Consider the following 20,683-nt stretch of genomic DNA (forward strand, 5'->3'; position numbering starts at 1 on the left):
TAACACATCCATTTCTAGAATTCTCTGATAATGATCTTAAAAGAACTCTCCTTTCTGTTTTCTGATTAATGCAAATATTAGCAATAGTTTCATAAAATCACTTTCAGAAAGCTTCATTATATTAATTTAGTCCATCTTCCTGTATATCACAGGCTTTAAAGTTCACAGTTATCTTTCTGCTGAGCCGAGAGTTTTATATTTGGCCACAGCTGAAGCTATAGCAGTTCTGTTTCTCAGAGCAGTTATACTCGTTAGATTAACGTCACTAAGAGGTGGACAGCCAACTACTGGCTTGGTGCAGATCACATACTATTGTTTTATATACAGTTGTGTTTCAAAACCAAGAAAAATTAGAGAGTATCATTTAAACTTTTTTCTTGAACAGAGGTAAGAAGGCATCTTTTGAGCAAAAGAGCTTTTAGGTCAAACAGTATTTGATAATTGATAACAGTTGTTCTAGAAGGCAAATCCTATCCCTTCCCCAAGTTCCAGGACCACTTCTTGTGAAGGAAGCCTTTTCTGTTTATTGCAGAATCTGCTAATTTCCTCACCATCCTTGATGATTTGCTATGAGGGCAAAGTAAGGAACATTAATCAAAGGAATGAATTATTGTTGAAAGAACAGAACACTAGAGGGACTGCTGAGAAGAGAGAGAAGGTCCAAAGAAACAGACTTCTTCACCAGAGTATACACAGAATCAGAGGGGATCAGCTCCTTTGCAATGCATTTCAGAAACAAATGACAGAAGCTACAGGATCTGCCTTATTTCTTGCAGATTTTGGAATGGAGACTTTAAGTTTACTGGGCATCTGGAACTGACTACTTTCAAATCTACTGCACTAAGAAATAGTCAATAAAATGAATTGCTTGGTATGGTTCCTGTTCTTCTCCTTCCTTTCAAATGTTTAACAGGTCCCTCTTCCATGTTGTTGTTGAAAAGGGAAAAAGATACCCTTTTGCCATGACATACCCTTTTGCCTATAACACATCTTCCAAAAAATGGTGATGGATATGTTGTCTTTGAGAAGGGGAATTCACATGGACTTTGAACTTGAGATTCGGCTTTAACAGAGGAGCAGAGGCAGTTTGTGATCAGTCGTCCCTTTTGTAAAGAGTGAGAAGTCCAGACTGCAGCAGCTTATTTAATAAAAATATCTGAACTAGTACATGGACACCAGAACTGAAATGCAAATGGGAGGCACTTCATGAACCAGTTAGCTATAGAGAAAACCAGTAATGTACATTATTAACATGGTACTAAACAAGACAGCGTACTCTTATGAGATTTGTTCTCCAGACCCTTCCCCAGCCTTGTTGCCCTTCTCTGGACACACTCCAGCCCCTCAATGTCCTTCTTGAAGTGAGGAGTCCAAAACTGAACACAGTATTCGAGGTGTGGCCTCACCAGTGCCACTACTGAGATCACTGTTTTTAAAACATTCATTTCACTGGCAGCTGCCAGCTGTTTTCCTTTGAGATCTGATTGACCCAGTTTCTCCTCCTGCAGTGTCTGCAGCAATGAGATAGACTTCAGTCTATCTTTGGGGTCTTCAGTGTGGAGAAGAGAAGGCTCTGGGGTGACCATATAGCAGCCTTCCAGTACCTGAAGGGGGCCTACAGGAAGGATGGAGAGGGACTTTTCACAAAGGTGTGTAGTGGTAGGACAAGGGGGAATGGCTCTAAACTAAAAGAAGGCAGATTTAGATTAGATATTAGGAAGAAATTCTTCACCATAAGGGTGGTGAAACTTTGGAACAGGTTGCCCAGAGAAGCTGTGGCTGCCCCCTCCCTGGAAGTGTTCAAGGCCAGGTTGGATGGAGCTCTGAGCAGCCTGGTCTAGTGGAAGATGTCCCTGCTCATGACAGGGTGGTTGGAACTAGATGTTCTTCAACGTCCCTTCCAACCCTTACCATTCTAGGATTCTATGATTCTATGTGTAAATACAAATAGATGTATATATTTAAATTTTTTTTTTATATATACTCATATATATATTTGAATATAATTCTATTCAGATCATTAAATTGCTTTATGCATGTTTCATGCTGAGTGAAGTGTTAAACTCTAACAAAGAGTAAATGTTGCAAGAGAAAATAAATTGAGACTGTTAATTTTGATGTTTTTGAGAGATTATTTAAATGCTTGTGAGCATAAATATCAACTTTCATGAAACTTATTTTTCTGTCTTTTTATTTTAGGCTAAAGAAATAATCTTGGCTAAACAAAAAGTATTGACTTCAATGAAAGATTCTGACTGCAATACAGTGCAACAAAATGCAAAAAGGTAATTCCGTTTTCTTTTGCATTAATTTTATTTTTTGTCTGTTTGTTGTTCATGTGCCAGAATGTATGCTTCTTATTATGTTATTGTTGAAAGTACAAAAATATTTATTTGTATGGAATAAAACTGTGTTTAAAAGCTTTAGACTAATGGCGTGTCTGGTGCTGATTATGAAGTGATCTGCTCCAGTAACAAAGCCAAAAAAGCACTTATTTCTGCCAATCAGTTTCATTCCATCACCTCATTTAGATTATTAAACTGATATACATTAAAATCAAATAATCTACTGAGAATTACCTCTGCAGAGCTCCTTGCTATGTAACTCAAGTTTGAAAATAATTTAGAAAACAATGAATTTGAATCTCTCTCATGAATGTATTTGCTTGCTGGCATACAGGTTGAGCTACTGTAGTAATAAATAGGTTCATAAAGCAATTCTGCAATATTTTACAACATAGATCCATCCTATTAAATGTGATGCAAACACCAGCTTTTGACATTTGGCAGTTAATGACTGCCAGAAGCAATAAACTTTCAGTAATGCAGTATTTTTTATTTCTACTCTTAGGAAGTGTTACTAGCTATTGCTGTAGATAGACACTAGGGTTGATGGACACTTCACCGAAGTACAGATACTGTGATACATCATAGAATCATAGAATAGTTTGGATTGGAAGTATGGTGTGAATACCATTGCCTATAGCAAGAGGAAAAGGGAAGATTAAAAGATATATTTAGATCTTTATATGGATGAAAAGCTGGACGTGAGTTGACAATGTGCACTTGGAGCCAGGAAAGCCAACCATATCCTTGGGCTGCATCAAGAGAAGCGTGGCCAGCAGATGGAGGGAGAGGATTCTGCCCCTCCACTCCACTCTGGTGAGACCCCACCTGGAGTCCTGCGTCCAGCTCTGGAGCCCCCAGCACAAGAAGGACATGGAGCTGTTGGAGCGGGTCCAGAGGACAGCCACAAAAATGATCAGAGGGCTGGAACACCTCTCCTATGAGGAAAGGCTCATTTTTTCCGTCTGAACATAAGGAAGAACTTCTTCCCTCTGAGGGTGACGGAACACTGGAACAGGCTGCCCAGGGAGGCTGTGGAGTCTCCTCTGGAGATATTCAAGACCTGCCTGGACAAGGTCCCGTGCAGCCTGCTGTAGGTGACCCTGCTTTGGCAGGGGGATTGGACTAGATGACCCACAGAGATCCCTTCCAACCCCGAACATTCTGTGATTCTGTGAAGGCTGAGAGAGTTGGAGCTGTTCAGCCTGGAGAAGAGAAGGCTCCAGATAGATCCTATTGTGGCCTTTCAATACTAAAAGGGAGCTTGCAAGAAATGATGGGGACAGACTTTTTGGTAGGACCTGTAGTGATAGGACAAAGGGTAATGGTTTTAAAGTCAAAGAGGGTAGATTTAGACTAGATATAAGGAAGAAATTTTTTACGATGAGGGTGGTGAAACACCAGACCAGGTTGCCCAGAGATGTGGTAGATGCCTTATCCCTGGAAACATTCAAGGTCAGTTTGGATGGGGCTCTGAGCAACCTGGTGTTGCCTTTGTTGGCGTGGCGACCTGGTTCAGGAACGGCACGGCGACCAACCCCAGGCCGCTCGGGCCATCAGCTCGCAGACACCAATGTGGTGGACGGCAAATGGCGTTTATTGACGGGTAGCACAGTATTATATAGCTTAGGTTTACAGCGTCACTTCCGTCTGCTTACACCTATGGGCTAAACGCTACTGGTTATCAGGAGAGGAGGGGGGGGCCTACCTTTCCGTACAGCACGACATCTTCCGACCGCCAGGCCCTAACTATCCACATTTCCCCCCTCCTTATGCTTAACTAAATAGGTTAATATAAAATATAAAAGTGTTAATACTTAACCTTAAGACTTAAACTTAATATCTGGCCAGACTTAACCTTACTTAACCTTAACTACAATTTAAAAAATGTAAATATTAAAATCTTACGATTACAAAGATAAGGTACCTTAGACAAATGCATTTGTAAATTAGCTAAAATATAATCTTAAAAATTCTATTGTTATTCTTATTCTTATTCTATATTGTACAGTAGTGTTAAAAAGTATATGCTATAAACTTGAATAGAAAACATAAGGCACAGTAAACAGGTAGAAGTTAACTTTTAGGGACGATTGAGGATAACACTGGGTAGGTACATTTTTAAAGCAGTTGTTGGTGTTCTACGAACATGATGTTAACTTTCTCTAGCCGACTCTTGACGAATGACACGATCTTGTTCAGTATACAGGGTCCAAAAATTAGTGTCATTACGATCATCGCAATCGGCCCTATCAAGGTGGATATCAGGGTGGTTAACCATGGCGAATGGTTAAACCACGACTCAAACCATCCTTGTTGGGCTTCTTTGTCTCTTTTTCTTTTTTCTAGACCTTCTCTAAGTTTGGCCATGGTATCTCTGACTACTCCGGTGTGATCAGCATAAAAACAGCACTCTTCCCCTAATGCAGCGCAGAGGCCTCCCTGTCGCAAGAAAAGAATATCCATTCCCCTCCTATTTTGTAACACAACTTCTGATAGTGAGGAACTTCCAGGCTTGGACAGAACGTTTGCTGACTTATCTTCTTTTGTCGTCAGGGTGTGCGGGTTATGGGAGTGTCCGATGATCCGGTCCTGTGAACAAAAACTCACAGTTTTCATTAGTTTTACTCTGGCTAGTATGGTGCGAACAGCCACCTGGATCGGGGTTAGATGCTCTTCCTTCGCGACATGCTTAATCATGTCTGCGATACTCGACCCCGCTGATAGTGGTCGCAGGATTTCTTTGGTTGTTGAATTACACTGCTGATGTAAACATTCTGCTACGACTGGGCCTTTTGCCTCCACAGGCAAGGCTGATGAATCGACCGCTGCTTGGAGACGATCCACAAATGTTGTGAAACTCTCACTCTCACTTTGCTTAATTGTGGACCATGGCGATGGTTTGGCAATGACTCTAGAGGCTATGCGAATAGCTTCTCTGGCCGCACGAGTAGTTGTAATGACTTCATGGGCCCGTAGGCCCTGGGCTTGTGCCTGGGGAGTAATCATTGTGGGATCTGTGCCCATTAACCGCTGCAGGCTGGAGCCATGCAGTGGATGGTCTGCCCCAGTTACTTGGGCCAATTGCCTCGCACAGATGTCCTCCCATTCTTGTTTAAAAACGATCATCCCTGCCCCGTCAAAGATCAATCTACAAGTTTGTTTTATATCGAACGGGAGCATATCGTCTCCCCCGAAGACACCATCTATGAGGGCGGAGACAATGGCAGAATTAAGGCCTTTATCTGCAATTGCCTTAACAATCGCTTGTATATCCTTAGGGTTTATCGGTGTGTGGACCCTCTGTCCCCCGTCCGTCACCCGGACCGGGAACGCTAGTGCGGCCGATGGGGTCCAGTCGGCGCACGTAATCTTTATTTTCCTCCAGTCCGTGAGAGGGATTTCTCCCCCTCGCGGTTTCTCTTTAATTTGGATGGGGATATTTTGGCTCTTGACTTTATTTATCTTTGTTTTCTTCTCTTCTAAACTTAAATTAGTTATGAGCCACTCATCCCCGCTAGTGTTTGACTCGGAGTCGGAACTCGACTGACTGGTTACTTCCGGTCTCCAGTACGTTTTTGCCGAGCTCCGGCCCCCTCCCCTATGGGCGGGCTGCTCCTCCCCCCGCCCGGGCCCGCCCCGCCCTCCGCTCGGCAGGGTGCCCACCTCACAGGCGCACCTTTTGAAATGCACGCGCCGGTTGGCTCTCTGCCCCCCGCTGGCCCCCCTTTCCCCTTCTAGGTCGCTCCTACCGCTCCTCTCCCCCCTGTTCTCCTCCGCCTCCCCTTTGTGTGCGCTTGATAACTTTAGCGCTTCCTCCCTGTTATCACCAAAGGAATTTTCGTCCCGCCTTTCCCCTTTGTGCTCGGTGCCATCTTGGGGCGCATAGGGCGGTGGTGTGGCCCAGACTTTATCAGACTCTGTTTCTTTCGCGGCGCCCATAGCCTCCTCGGCTAACCCGCCCCAGAAGGATTTAGCTTGTTTCTCTCCCTCCGTAAGCGGATCGGGGTCCGGGAGTTGAGGGGACGTGTCGCCCTCTTGCTGATTTTTAGGCTCAGCGGAACCGTTATCGTCTGGGGGGTGCGAAGTCTGTGTAGCTGCCCCGATTCCCAATTTTGGGGTAGCTAACAAACAGTTCTTTGCCGCCTTCCAGGTCTCCTGCTCTTGTATAGCTTTCTGCAGGGCCTGCACGACTTTCCCCCACGACTTAAGCTTTTTCCCACAACCCGAGGACATCGTTTCCTCGGCTAACGCTTTAGTGCACTTATCCCACACCTCAGGGTGGAGAATATCCACCGGCTGGTCAATGACCCCAATTTGCAAAAGCCTCGCAACTGCGAGCGTAAAATCTTTGGGCTTACAATCAATTCCCCACTGCTTATGTAATTGCAATACGACCTTCACAAGGGCTTCCATCCTCCTTGTTGGTCCGGGAGCGTCCTCCCCGCCGGGCTGGTCCTGCCGCTCCGGCCGCCGTTCACCCGATTCCAGGCGAGTCTTTCCCGGGTTTCGGCACCACTTGTTGCCTTTGTTGGCGTGGCGACCTGGTTCAGGAACGGCACGGCGACCAACCCCAGGCCGCTCGGGCCATCAGCTCGCAGACACCAATGTGGTGGACGGCAAATGGCGTTTATTGACGGGTAGCACAGTATTATATAGCTTAGGTTTACAGCGTCACTTCCGTCTGCTTACACCTATGGGCTAAACGCTACTGGTTATCAGGAGAGGAGGGGGGGGCCTACCTTTCCGTACAGCACGACATCTTCCGACCGCCAGGCCCTAACTATCCACAACCTGGTCTACCTAAGATGTTCTTGCTCACTGCAGGGAGGGTTGGGCTAGATGACATTTAAAGGTCTCTTCCAACCCAAACCATTCTATGATTCTATTGTTTGATTGTACAACTTTTGTGAAAAGAATTGTTCTTTCCCACAGAAGTACAGGTAAAGCTTTAGATTCCTTAGAACCCTACGTGTGCCTTTAGTTTTGGCTACACAATAAATTTTTAAATAGAAGTAATAATAGGAACACGGAATTAATGGAAGTAACAATGGGAAATAGTGCCCTTTCCTGCTAGCTGATGAATTAAAGATACTCCATGGCATAGTGAAACTCCAAGAATTTGTGTTCGATCTCAATGCACTTTTACATAATTATGAATACATGTCCTGCAGATCTTGAAGAAAACTGCAAATTTTACTGTTACAATATTGCAGGAATATGTATCACAAAGTTAGAAGTAGGAAAAAAGTCTTTTGAATTACAGTTCTTACTAAAAATGGTAAGTTTTGACCTCTTTAGTTGAAAAGATGCTGACTAGCCAGATGTTAAAAATTTGCTGAATAGTTGTCTCTTAGATTATAGAAGAGCATTCATTACAGTGATTACACTTGACAGCTACAGATGTCTTAGCTAAATGCTGTCAGACACATAATCTGTTAAACTATAATGTAGTGCTTTAAATCTCTTTAACTCTTGTTAGCTAGATTACATGAGGATACTATCATTACTTCTGCCACATAGGAGAGATTTCTTCTGTGACTGTATACAAAACTGTATTTCAAACCTTCAAGGACATAAGCTTCTATGGGAGAAATTTGACAGATTGATTTATTACACTCATAAAGCCTCTATTAATATAGTAGCTGAGTATGCCAGTCTTCACTGTAACTGGACTCACAATTCACCTGTGAGGCACAGAAGTCGAGTTCGCCACAGTTGCGTAGGTGAAATTCAGATGTAGGTAGGAACTGTTTTTTCTGAAGGCATAATGGAAATTTTAAGAGTAACAGTTACATAGAGTTGATAATCTTTGCCTCATACTCTCAAATTTAAACTATTCTTTCTTTAACATGTTGGAAAAGAAAACAAAATTAAATAAATCTCAAGATATCTCTAAATGTAAATATACGCACAGTCTAATACCTCCAGTAAAGAAAGATACATCGGAATACGAGAGACCTTTTCGTTTGTTTGTTTGTTTGTTTTTTGCTATATATCTTTATATATAGGAGTTGAGAAATACAACCAGTGAATGGCTTAATTTAAAGAGGCAAAGAAATGGAGCAGCAATTTCTAGAGCACTTCACAAAGCAGAATTAAAAACAAACCAGCAATTTCTGGTCTATACACATCTTCTATAATGAAATAAGGAATGTAGGGTAGAGGTGTTTTCTATTTGAATAGCTCAAGCATTGCAAATCTGACTGCTGTTAGTATCTTTTCCCTCTTAGCTAAATAACATTGCACTGCTTGGCTAAGCCAGCAGGTGCTACAGAAAATACCGATTAATGCATTAGCTTAGAAATATGACTTACAGTCTACTGGAATCAGTTCTTACTGGCAGTATGTAATTTATGGCTTTTTTTGGAGTTGGGGGGTTTGTTGGGGGGTTTTGTTTGGTTTGGGCTTTTTACATCTGGATTCTTAAGGGGAAAACAAAAGAAAAAGATTCACTGCTGGAATGTCCACCACTGTCTGCTGGTACACCCATAAATGCTTTTGAACAGGTTATCCAGTTTCAGAGAAATTTCACTATCTGGGAGAGACATTAAATATATAAAAATACCTGTAAGTTATGTTGAACCTGAGGCCAAGAAAACTTGGATGTTTTTAACCACCATATTGGATTTTAGTTCCAACCTTTTTCTAGCAAACTTGTCATCAAAAGACTCGTTAACAGAATGTCTTTTATGGTTTACGGTTTCACAGTGATAAGCAAGCATTAATTTACTTTCCTTGGAGAACTTTTTAATTTTAGTTGAGCTTTTTTCAATTTATTTACAAGGAAAGAAAAAAAACCACTGAGTATTTAAAAAACTATAGTTGTCTCACTTCAGATGTAGAAGTCTTGCTGAAGATGAGACATACTGCAGTGCTCTGATTTACTGGATGACTATGATTTAGCTTGGTTCATTTTGGAGGAGAAGCTGCAAAGAACAAATTTCTGGGAGAAATTTGTAGACGTAAGGGTAAGAATCTTTCCTTGGGAGTGAGAAGTCATAATTTGGATTCTTGAAAGAAGCTTAGTGAAGTGTGGGAATACTCCCTTCCTTCCCACGGACTTAATGGCTGAGGATCTTTCCCAGTCTTACATTTCTACAGTTTACAGAAAGGGACAGAGGTGTGAGAAGTTGGAAGGAAGAGAATTTCATGTTGCAAAGAGAAATACAGGAGAACAAAATTAATAATTTCCTCAAGACTGGGAATGTGCGGTAAGATGAGGTCAGAAATGGAATGGAGCTGTGGACAAACTAATCTGAAAGAACTGCAAGGGGATTTATGTGACCTTTCAAAACTCGAATTCACCTTCATTTCTGTGCCTAAACCAAGCAAGAATATTTTAACTTGAAGAAAGCCAAGTGCATCTGAAGTGTGACCTGCTGGAGCCCTCAGCACAGGAAAGGCCTGGACTTGTTACAGTGGGTCCAGAGGAGGCCAAAAAATGATCCGAGGGCTGGAGCACCTCTGCTGTGAGGACAGGCTGAGAGAGTAGGGGCTGTTCAGCCTGGAGAAGAGAAGGCTCCGGGGTGACATTATTGCGGCCTTTCAATATCTGAAGGGAGCCTACAAGGAAGCCAGAGAGGGACTTTTGACAAGGGCATGTAGGGATAGGACAACTGTTGCTTTTTATTTTTCTGAGTTAATCAAGGACTGAAAATAAGGTAATATTATAGCCAGACCTCAAAATTCAGGATCAACCTGCGTATTGGAGGTGTTAGAGCATATTTCTTGCTAACAGACAAGGTCAGTTTGAAATTTGATATTTTGAAGTGATTGTGCAAAAGAAGGTAAGGGATGGAACAGTGAAGTTGAAAATGTCACAGAGACTATGATTTTCTGGCTAACTTTTAGAAACTTGGATGCTAGTACTATGTATGTTCTTAGTCTGATGAATCCTATTTGTGAGATATATTTGGCTTTTACAACAGAATGACCTAGATATCATTAGTCTTTTATTTATCAGAACTTTTTACCAGCGATTTGTTAGTTCTTCTTGATTGTAGTTTAGTCCTTGAAAAATGAATTTGATTCTACCATCCATTGTGTATTCGTATCTTCCTAATGATGCACTGATTCTGAAGACTCCAGTTACAGTGTCACTTCAGATTACACTTATGTACAGAGATTTAAAGGCCTCTTGTGCAATGAAAGAAGTATTAATATTTCAAGTATTTATAAAATCATGATTATTTGCTTAGATTAGCTAGTAGTTTTTTCTAAGCCTGTATTTTTGAAAGGTGAGACCAGAGTATGGCAAATGTCAGACATTCACCATTGGTTTTTAACACATATAAATAAAGATTTTTCTTTCTCAAAGGTCTCAAATAAGATACAATACTATATACTGAGGTCACTTTATTTTCTTATTCAAGAAAAGGATTTATTAGTACTTTTTCTAAGATGATAAATGACTTTTGTGCTGTTTCATTCACAATGTTAGAAGACTGGAAAAAGTGCTTCTCCAAAGCTGTTGGTTGTGACTTGTAAATATCTTTGGAAATCCTTGTGCGAGAAAGGAAACTTTCAATCAAATGTCAAAAACCGTATATTCTGGATCAAATGTATGAGAAATCTTTAGCAATCTAAATTTTATTGAAATTCAGAAGTTGAAACAGGGAACTGTAACTGTCAAATCATTAAAATATCAAATATGGGGATTAAGAACTGTGTGAACAAAAGTGTAAATTATCAAAAAATATCAAATTATCAGATATGTGCTCTGTCACACACCAGATTGTTCCGCAGGCTGCTATAGTTATGCAAAACAGAAGGACTGACTTTCTTGTGAAGTGTTTTCATTTTCTTTTTGAAAAGCATTGTTGAACTGTGTGGAGATAGAAGTAGCCTTTCTAAGGTAAAAAAATGCCAGGAAAATAGAAAGGATTTAGTCCAGTATTATTTAGTTTGTATGGTGCTCTGATCTTAAGACCGTAATTTTCCCTGCAATAGAGAACACTCAGCAGCAGGTAGCAGTGCCAAAAACTGTGAACTTTTTTTTTTTTAAATCTTTTTTTTTTTAAACCCAAAATTGAAATCATTTGCAAACATTGAGATTTCCAGACATGTGCTGTAGCTGGACCTGCAAGAAGTATTACTGTTTTCTTCACTCTTGTCTTACCATTGCTCATGGAATTGCTTCAACAACAAGATTATTTTTATTCTGCTAGGTAGAATTACATGGAAAAGATGTTTGAATGACCTAAAACTCATTCTTACTTCCAAGAATGTTCAGGTGGTTAGTCTTGACATCATCAATACCCAGCCTGTTTTTGCACAGGTGATGAGAGAAACAGGTTCTCAGCACATGTATGTGTTGTAGCTGCACTGACTTCAGCATGAGTCCTGCACAGGCAGGGCGAGCAGAGAAGGTGAGCGGGCAGGGTGCAGCCGCCCCTCCTGGCAACTCAAGTAGCGGGCGTTGCCTATCCAGGAGATATTCTAGCCATGGTTACCACCCCTGGTAAACCTGTGGATAGAAAGAGTGTGGGGACCCAGACAGAGCCCCCACGAAAGAACACAGGCGTCCAGGTCTCTGGCTGCAGGGAGTGCCTAAGCCTGGCACTCGTACCGGCGGACAGCAGAGACAACTGCTGTGTTCGGTGCGAGCAGGTGAATGACCTGCTCAGCCTGGTGGCAGAGCTGAAGGAGGAAGTGGAGAGGCTGAGGAGCATCCGGGAGTGTGAGAGGGAGATCGACTGGTGGAGCAGCACCCTGCCCTCCCTGAGGCAGAGGCAGCAGGAGGCGGCTCCACAGAAAACAGAGAACCCCCTACCCTCTTGCCACTGAGCAGAAAGAGGGGACCTAAGAGATGGGGGGGAATGGAAACAGGTCCCTGCTCGTGGCAGCAAGCGAATCCCCTCCCAGCCCCGCTCACCTGCCCAGTTGCCCTTAAGCAACAGGTATGGGGCTCTGGAATGTGAGGGACCGGCCACAGAGGATGTGGGTGTAGGTGAAGCTCCATCCGGGGGGTTGCCTAGAACGAGTCAGACAGCCCCACGTATTACAACTGCCTCAACTAAGAAAAAAAGAAGGGTCATTGTCATAGGTGATTCCCTTCTGAGGGGAACAGAGGGCCCGATCTGCCGACCGGACCCATCCCACAGGGAAGTCTGCTGCCTCCCTGGGGCCCGGGTTAGGGATGTTGCGAAGAAACTCCCTGGTCTGGTGCGGCCTTCTTATTACTACCCCCTCTTGGTAATGCAGCTTGGCGGGGACGAGATAGCAGAAAGAAGTCCCAAGGCCATCAAAAGGGACTTCAGGGCACTGGGACGACTGGTTGAGGGATCAGGGGCACAGGTGGTGTTTTCCTCCATCCCATCAGTGGCTGGGGACAGCACTGAAAGGGGCAGCAAAACTCACCTGGTTAACAGGTGGCTCAGGGACTGGTGAAATCGGTCAAATTTTGGCTTCTTTGATCACAGGGAGGTGTACACAGCACCGGGCCTGCTGGCAACAGGTACATCGCAGCTATCTCAAAGGGGAAAAAGGATTCTTGGCCATGAGCTGGCGGGGCTCATTGAGAGGGCTTAAAACTAGGTTCGAAGGGGGAAGGGGAAATTGCCGAGCACACTAGGGATGAGCCTGGGCTTGGTGTGCCAGGGTCAGGGGTGAGATTGACAGCCCAGCTCAAGTGTGTCTATACCAATGTACGTAGCATGGGCAATAAACAGGAGGAGCTGGAAGCCATTATACAGCAGGATGGCTACGACTTGGTCACCATCACAGAAACGTGGTGGGACAACTCGCATGACTGGCATGCTGTCATGGATGGCTACAGACTCTTTAGGAAAGACAGGCCAACAAGGAGGGGTGGTGGAGTTGCTCTATATGTGAGGGAGCAACTGGAATGCATTGAGCTTGGCCTGGGGGCAAATGAGGAATGAGTTGAGAGCTTGTGGGTTAGAATTAAGGGACAGGCTCATAAGGGTGACATTACGGTGGGTGTGTACTACAGGCCACCTGACCAGGAGGAGGAGGTTGATGAGGCCTTCTACAGGCAGCTGCAAGCAGCCTTACAATCACAGGCCCTGGTTCTCATGGGGGACTTCAACCACCCTGACATCAGCTGGGAAGACCACACAGCTAGGCAGACGCAATCCAGGAGGTTCCTACAGAGCATTGATGATAACTTTCTGATGCAAGTGGTGGAGGAACCAACAAGGAAAGGCGCTCTGCTGGACCTTGTATTAACAAACAAGGAGGGACTGGTGGAGGATGTGAAGGTTGGAGGTAGACTCGGCTGCAGTGACCATGAAATGGTCGAGTTCAGGATCCTGAATGGAGGAAGCAGGGCGATAAGCAGGATCAAAACCTTGGACCTCAGGAGGGCTGACTTTGCCCTCTTCAGGGAGCTACTGGGAGAAATCCTGTGGGACAGGGCTCTCGAAGGCAGGGGGGTCCATGAGTGCTGGTCACTCTTTAAACGACACTTCCTCCATGCTCAGGAGCAGTGCATCCCCCTGAGAAAGAAATCCAGCAAAGGAAGCAGGAGACTTGCATGGTTAAAGAAGGAGCTTCTAGCGGAGATCAGGTGGAAGAGAAAGGTTCATGGAATGTGGAAAGAGGGGCAGGCCACTTGGCAAGAGTACAGGAATGTGGTCAGAGCATGAAGGGATGCGACGAGGAAGGCCAAGGCCCACCTGGAATTGAAGCTGGCAAGGGATGTCAAAAACAACAAGAAGGGCTTCTTCAACTACATCAGCAGCAAAAGGAAGGCTAGGGACAACGTGGGGACGCTGCTGAATGAGGCGGGTGTCCTGGTAACGGAGGATGCGGAGAAGGCAGAGCTACTGAATGCCTTCTTTGCTTCAGTCTTCAGTGCTAAGACTGGCCCTCAGGAATCCCAGGCCCCGGAGGTAAGAGAAGAAGCCTACAGAGAGGATGACTTTCCCTTGGTCAAGGAGGACTCTGTGAGGGATCGCTTAAGCAATCTGGACATCCACAAATCCATGGGCCCCGATGGAATGCACCCACGAGTGCTGAGGGAGCTGGCAGATGTCATTGCTGAGCCACTCTCCATCATCTTTGAGAGGTCCTGGAGGACAGGAGAGGTGCCCGAGGACTGGAGAAAGGCCAATGTCACTCCAATCTTCAAAAAGGGCAAGAAGGAGGACCCAGGGAACTACAGGCCGGTCAGCCTCACCTCCATCCCGGGAAAGGTGATGGAGCAGCTTATCCTGGAGGTCATCAACAAGCAAGTGGAGGAAAAGAAGGTTATCAGGAGTAGTCAGCATGGATTCACCAAGGGGAAATCATGCCTGACCAATCTAATAGCTTTCTACGATGACATGACTGGCTGGGTAGATGAAGGGAGAGCCGTAGATGTTGTCTACCTCGACTTCAGCAAGGCTTTCAATACAGTCTCCCATGATATCCTCCTAGGGAAGGTCAGGAAGTATGGGCTGGATGAGTGGTCGGTGGTGGATTGAGAACTGGCTGAATGGCAGAACTCAGAGGGTTGTCATCAGCGGCGCTGAGTCTAGTTGGAGGCTGGTAACTAGTGGTGTCCCCCAGGGGTCACTACTGGGCCCAGCCTTGTTCAACTTCTTCATCAACGACCTGGCTGAAGAGTTAGAGTGTACCCTCAGCAAGTTTGCTGATGGCACCAAACTGGGAGCTGTGGTGGATACACCAGCAGGCTGTGCTGCCATTCAACGTGACCTGGAGAGGCTGGAAAGCTGGGCAGAGAGGAACCTGATGAGGTTCAACAAAGGCAAATGCAGGGTCCTGCACCTGGGGAGGAACAACCCCATGCACCAGTACAGGCTTGGGGCAGACCTGCTGGAGAGCAGCTGTGCGGAGAGGGACCTGGGTGTCCTGGTGGACGACAGGTTAACCATGAGCCAGCAGTGTGCCCTGGCTGCCAAGAAGGCCAATGGCATTCTGGGATGCATCAAGAAGAGTGTGGCCAGCAGGTAGAGGGAGGTTCTCCTTCCCCTCTACACTGCCCTGGTGAGGCCTCATCTGGAGTACTGTGTCCAGTTCTGGGCTCCCCAATGCAAGAAAGATGAAGACCTACTGGAGAGAGTCCAGCGGAGGGCTACAAGGATGGTGAGGGGACTGGAACATCTCCCCTACGAGGAGAGGCTGAGGGAGCTGGGCTTGTTCAGCCTGAAGAAGAGAAGGCTGCGAGGGGACCTAATAAATGCTTACAAATATCTGAAGGGTGGGTGTCAGGAGGATGGGGCCAAGCTCTTTTCAGTAGTGCCCAGCGACAGGACAAGGGGCAATGGGCACAAACTGAAGCACAGGAAGTTCCGTCTGAACATGAGGAAGAACTTCTTCCCTCTGAGAGTGACGGAGCACTGGAACAGGCTGCCCAGGGAGGTTGTGGAGTCTCCTTCTCTGGAGATATTCAAGACCCGCTTGGACAAGGTCCTCTATAACCTACTGTAGGTGACCCTGCTTCTGCAGGGGGGTTGGACTAGATGACCCACAGAGGTCCCTTCCAACCCCTACCATTCTGTGATTCTGTGATCAGCCAAATGCCTGTATCATGGTAGATGAGATGATAGCACTATGAAGCTTTACTAAACAAGTATAGAATATTTGATCATGTGCATATAAGTACATGAAATCCACTTCCTTTCTGGAAAAGAAATCACTTGTGCTTGATTCTTGGCCTTTCCTATGGTCAGTTCCTACCAGATACTTCTAGATAACATGTGCTGATGAAATGTTGAGAATGACTGATGCATATAGTCCTATCACAGCTTGTTGATGTGGACTGTTACTACGGACGCTCACTGTTAATTAACTTCTGGTGTATTGAAGTTTATTCTGCTACTAATCAATAAATGATTCAAACTCTGTAGAGTTTATTGTATTTTCATGGCTAGCAATTTGTATGATTTCAGAGCCGTTGAACAAATGTGAAATACCACTACTAATTAAAATACTTCAAATCAAGGAAAACCTTTTCTACCATGTGACAGAAGCACAGGCTGAGGGTAATTCATTTTTGTATTTACATTTTTTTAGCTTTTTCTGAGGTGCTTCAGATTAGATTAAGATTCTGGATAGGGTGTGCTCTCTTTGGAATCTCCAGCTACTGATAATGTGATTCCAGGTCACAGCACATTTCAGAAATTGCACAGGAAACAAACAGTCTCTTTACCTCTTGAGGATGAACATTTTCTAGAATGTTGCCACAAAGTGAATTCACTTTTATTTCATTAAACTGTGTAGTATAAGAGAAAAATCCAGCCTTATAAATTGAGGAACATTCAGGGTAGAGAAATAAGAGTTTTCTTGTGTCTGTCTTCATTACCCGTAAAATTATCCTCTGAGCAGCTTTTGTTTGTGCCACTTTTTGGGAAAGGTTGTCCAGATTATTAAAGCAGGGAGCTCAGTAAGATGAGCAAATAATTCCTGTAGCAGAAGAAAAATCTAGTGGCATAAGGCTGAAAGACGTGACTAAGCTGATTGCTGCCTCTTCTGTTAGTCACGCTTTCCCCGGCACTAGCATAAGAGGAGAGGAGGAAACCTCCCATAAGTCCCTCTGCATCTCTCCTCCACTGGGACAGAGCTACTGCGCATGGATGTGAGCTGGGGTGTCTGCTCAGATCCCACAGAACATCGATGCAGAAGCACTGGCAGAATTTGGAAAGCTTCTTGGCAAAACTGGCTCTTTGCTTTAACAACTAAAGGTGGCAATTTTCAATTAAAAATCTTTTAATAGACTTTATTTACATATTTTCATTACCTGCTTTGTCATCAAAGAAATGCACTCTTTCATTCAATGACTTTGCTACTTTTTTGTTTGTTCTATTCCTAATGAGCTTTTCTGATCTCCTGGGTAAACGTAGTTTTCTCTCGTCTTTGAAGAGTGATGCACTGTCTTTTATAATGCTGATCTTGGAACTTTGATCCAAACTAGTGTGCTGTACAAAAAGAAAATTAGAATGACTATGTACAAATTGTGTTGGAATTTGCAGAAATTAGAACATCATTGTACAATTAAATTTCCATTTTGCCATTTTTTATGTGAACAGTCACAAATTACTTGAAAATAGGCTAGATTTTTCTGTTTAATTGTTGAGATCCTCTATTAGAAAAGAACAATGGCTTTAAATGCTGCAAGACAGAAAGTATAAGAATATTTCAAACCTTTGATCATCATGTCATGGGGATAGGTTGCCTCAATGAGTGGACTGTACACATTTCTAAGTGTGATCTAAAAGAATATCCTTAATAATTGAATCTGGAAATTCTCTTATAACGCAAATCTTTCTTATACTTTCATTTAATTTTTTTTTAATAATATAAATATGGCCATGATTCATAATGCCAAAACATAAGAATTAGCTGATAAAAGCAAATGAATGAGAACAATTACATTTTCTCTCTAAGTGAAAGTATTTCTGCTTTCCAAAGATGAATCTGTCACATAGAAATTAATAGAGAGCTATTGAGAAAGAACTGTGCTAAAAATGAACAGAAAGAAAAAAGAATGAAAAAAAATTATACTAAAAAAATCTGTCTTACATCAAAAGCCAAACATTTGTAATGTGACACCAGCAATCACCCTGTTCTGATATACAGGAAATTATAGATGTCAAAAAACTAAGGCCACGGATTCTTTTGTACAAAATCTGAGAGATTTTGTAGTACTTTATTTACAATGTGTTTTTCATAACAATCTATTTCCAACTAATAAGAACTCTTAATCTTGGGCTAATTGGGCTCGGTAACAACTCTCACACTTAAGTCACAGAATCACAGAATCACAGAATGGTAGGGGTTGGAAGGGACCTCTGTGGGTCATCTAGTCCAACCCCCCTGCCGAAGCAGGGTCACCTACAGCAGGCTGCACAGGACCTTGTCCAGGCGGGTCTTGAATATCTCCAGAGAAGGAGACTCCACAACCTCCCTGGGCAGCCTGTTCTAGTGCTCCGTCACCCTCAGAGGGAAGAAGTTCTTCCTCATGTTCAGATGGAACTTCCTGTGCTTCAGTTTGTGCCCATTGCCCCTTGTCCTGTCGCTGGGCACTACTGAAAAGAACTTGGCCCCATCTTCCTGACACCCACCCTTCAGATATTTGTAAGTATATATTAGGTCCCCTCGCAGCCTTCTCTTCTTCAGGATGAACAAGCCCAGCTCCCTCAGCCTCTCCTCATAGGAGAGATGCTCCAGTCCCCTCACCATCCTCATAACTCTCCGCTGGACTCTCTCCAGTAGTTCCTCATCTTTCTTGAAGTGGGGAGCCCAGAACTGGACAAAGTACTCCAGATGAGGCCTCACCAGGGCAGTGTAGAGGGGAAGGAGAACCTCCCTCTACCTGCTGGCCACACTCTTCTTGATGCACCCCAGGATCCCATTGGCCTTCTTGGCAGCCAGGGCACACTGCTGGCTCATGGTCAACCTGTCGTCCACCAGGACACCCAGGTCCCTCTCCGCAGAGCTGCTCTTCAGCAGGTCCGCCCCAAGCCTGTACTGGTGCATGGGGTTGTTCCTCCCCAGGTGCAGGACCCTGCATTTGCCTTTGTTGAACCTCATCAGGTTCCTCTCTGCCCAACTTTCCAGCCTGTAAAGTCAACATGTTTATAAACAGGGACCGATAATAGTTCTGTTCTATTTGACACTGAAATTAAGTTTTTTCCATTTGTTTTCCTCTTGTTTCAGGAGTGTGAAAGTTGAGAAATTAGAAGTGGATCCCAGTAAATATTCATTCCCTGATGTGACAAAAATAATCCAAGAGAAGGAACGAATTGGACAGGGACCTATTAGGCTACAAGCGGAGAAGATTACAGAGACTCAGGAGAGTTATGTTGATTTTGAAAATAATGATGTTCCTCCCTTAATTTGAAACATTCTTAAATAGTCCCTCTATTTGTGGTGTTTATGCTTAAGTTGTTTTCATGACCCTATGTGTAAAGTAAGTATTATATAACTGAAGTTGGAAATATTTTTACTGTTCTTGTCATAAACTTTGTTACGCCTGTGTTTTCTGCTGTGTTTTCTGTTAGTATATTGCTATATGAGTTCTTTTTTTCTGAGTTGTTTACTTGCTAAGTCTCAAATCAGATGGGAGTCATAGAAGTCAGACATTGTCATCTCTTCCAAGAATTTACTGTCTAGCTTGAAAGATGACATATTACTGTAGAAAAAAAGAAATAATGAAGCACTTGTAACAAGATTTATGATTATTCTGACTAAACTGAAGATAGCCAAAATCTCTGTGCCTTCCTTCAGTGTTCTCTTTGTCATGAAGGACAATAGTAAAAGAAAACAATATATTAGGGGAGTGAGAGACTTTGCTGTAACCTGCCATACATCAGTGAATTTTCCAGCATAATGCAGAGCTCCTGGATTCTAGAGCATGTAGAGCAATGCCACTCCAAGTTTTTGAGAGAGAATAATGCTGAATGCAATACCTCAGATGTGGCACCATGGGGAAGGTGGGAGAAATCAGCCAGGCCATTCTTATTCCTCTTCATGCAGCTGTTCTGAACACTTCCATCTTTTGCAGGATCCCCTAAAAATTATCAAGGCTGTTGGATTAAATAAGGCTGAGCAACTGTAATAGGATGAGCTGCTCCTACCCTCAAGCCCTTTTTTAGCAGCCAGACACTCCAATATTGTATTTTTTTCCCTCAGCTTCTGGATTGCCGCATGAGTGGAACACGCAGCATCAAAGAACAAATGTGTACTGGGTTTCATTAGAAAATTGTTGCAATTTGGCAAGAGCAAATTTATTTTGTTTTCCTTTTTTTTCCTGGTTTCCCGAGAAAACAAGGCTCCCTGGCTGCAGGGAGTGCCTGAGCCTGGCACTCGTACCGGCGGACAGCAGAGACAACTGCTGTGTTCGGTGCGAGCAGGTGAATGACCTGCTCAGCCTGGTGGCAGAGCTGAAGGAGGAAGTGGAGAGGCTGAGGAGCATCCGGGAGTGTGAGAGGGAGATCGACTGGTGGAGCAGCACCCTGCCCTCCCTGAGGCAGCGGCAGCAGGAGGCGGCTCCACAGAAAACAGAGAACCCCCTACCCTCTTGCCACTGAGCAGAAAGAGGGGACCTAAGAGATGGGGGGGAATGGAAACGGGTCCCTGCTCAGGGGGGCAAGCAAATCTCCCCCCGGCCTCCCTCACTTGCCCAGTTGCCCTTAAGCAACAGGTATGGGGCTCTGGAATGTGAGGGACCGGCCACAGAGGATGTGGGTGAAGGTGAAGCTCCATCCGGGGGGTTGCCTAGAACGAGTCAGACAGCCCCACGTATTACAACTGCCTCAACTAAGAAAAAAAGAAGGGTCATTGTCATAGGTGATTCCCTTCTGAGGGGAACAGAGGGCCCGATCTGCCGACCGGACCCATCCCACAGGGAAGTCTGCTGCCTCCCTGGG

General features: G+C 44.2%; 1 protein-coding gene across 2 annotated transcripts in view; it reads left to right on the forward strand.

The window, feature by feature from the left end:
• The window catches only part of DNAAF11 (dynein axonemal assembly factor 11), a 58,883-nt gene extending 39,404 nt beyond the window's left edge, over positions 1–19,479 (forward strand). For both annotated transcript variants that reach the window (XM_075415535.1, XM_075415534.1), the window contains 2 exons: positions 2,200–2,285; positions 18,972–19,479. In XM_075415535.1, the coding sequence (XP_075271650.1) occupies positions 2,200–2,285; positions 18,972–19,155 (270 nt within the window). In that variant the 3' untranslated portion in view covers positions 19,156–19,479. The remainder of the gene's footprint in view (positions 1–2,199; positions 2,286–18,971) is intronic.
• Positions 19,480–20,683: the final 1,204 nt, after the last annotated feature.

This window comes from Opisthocomus hoazin, chromosome 3 (assembly GCF_030867145.1).
Source record: "Opisthocomus hoazin isolate bOpiHoa1 chromosome 3, bOpiHoa1.hap1, whole genome shotgun sequence".
Taxonomy (NCBI): Eukaryota; Metazoa; Chordata; class Aves; order Opisthocomiformes; family Opisthocomidae; genus Opisthocomus; species Opisthocomus hoazin.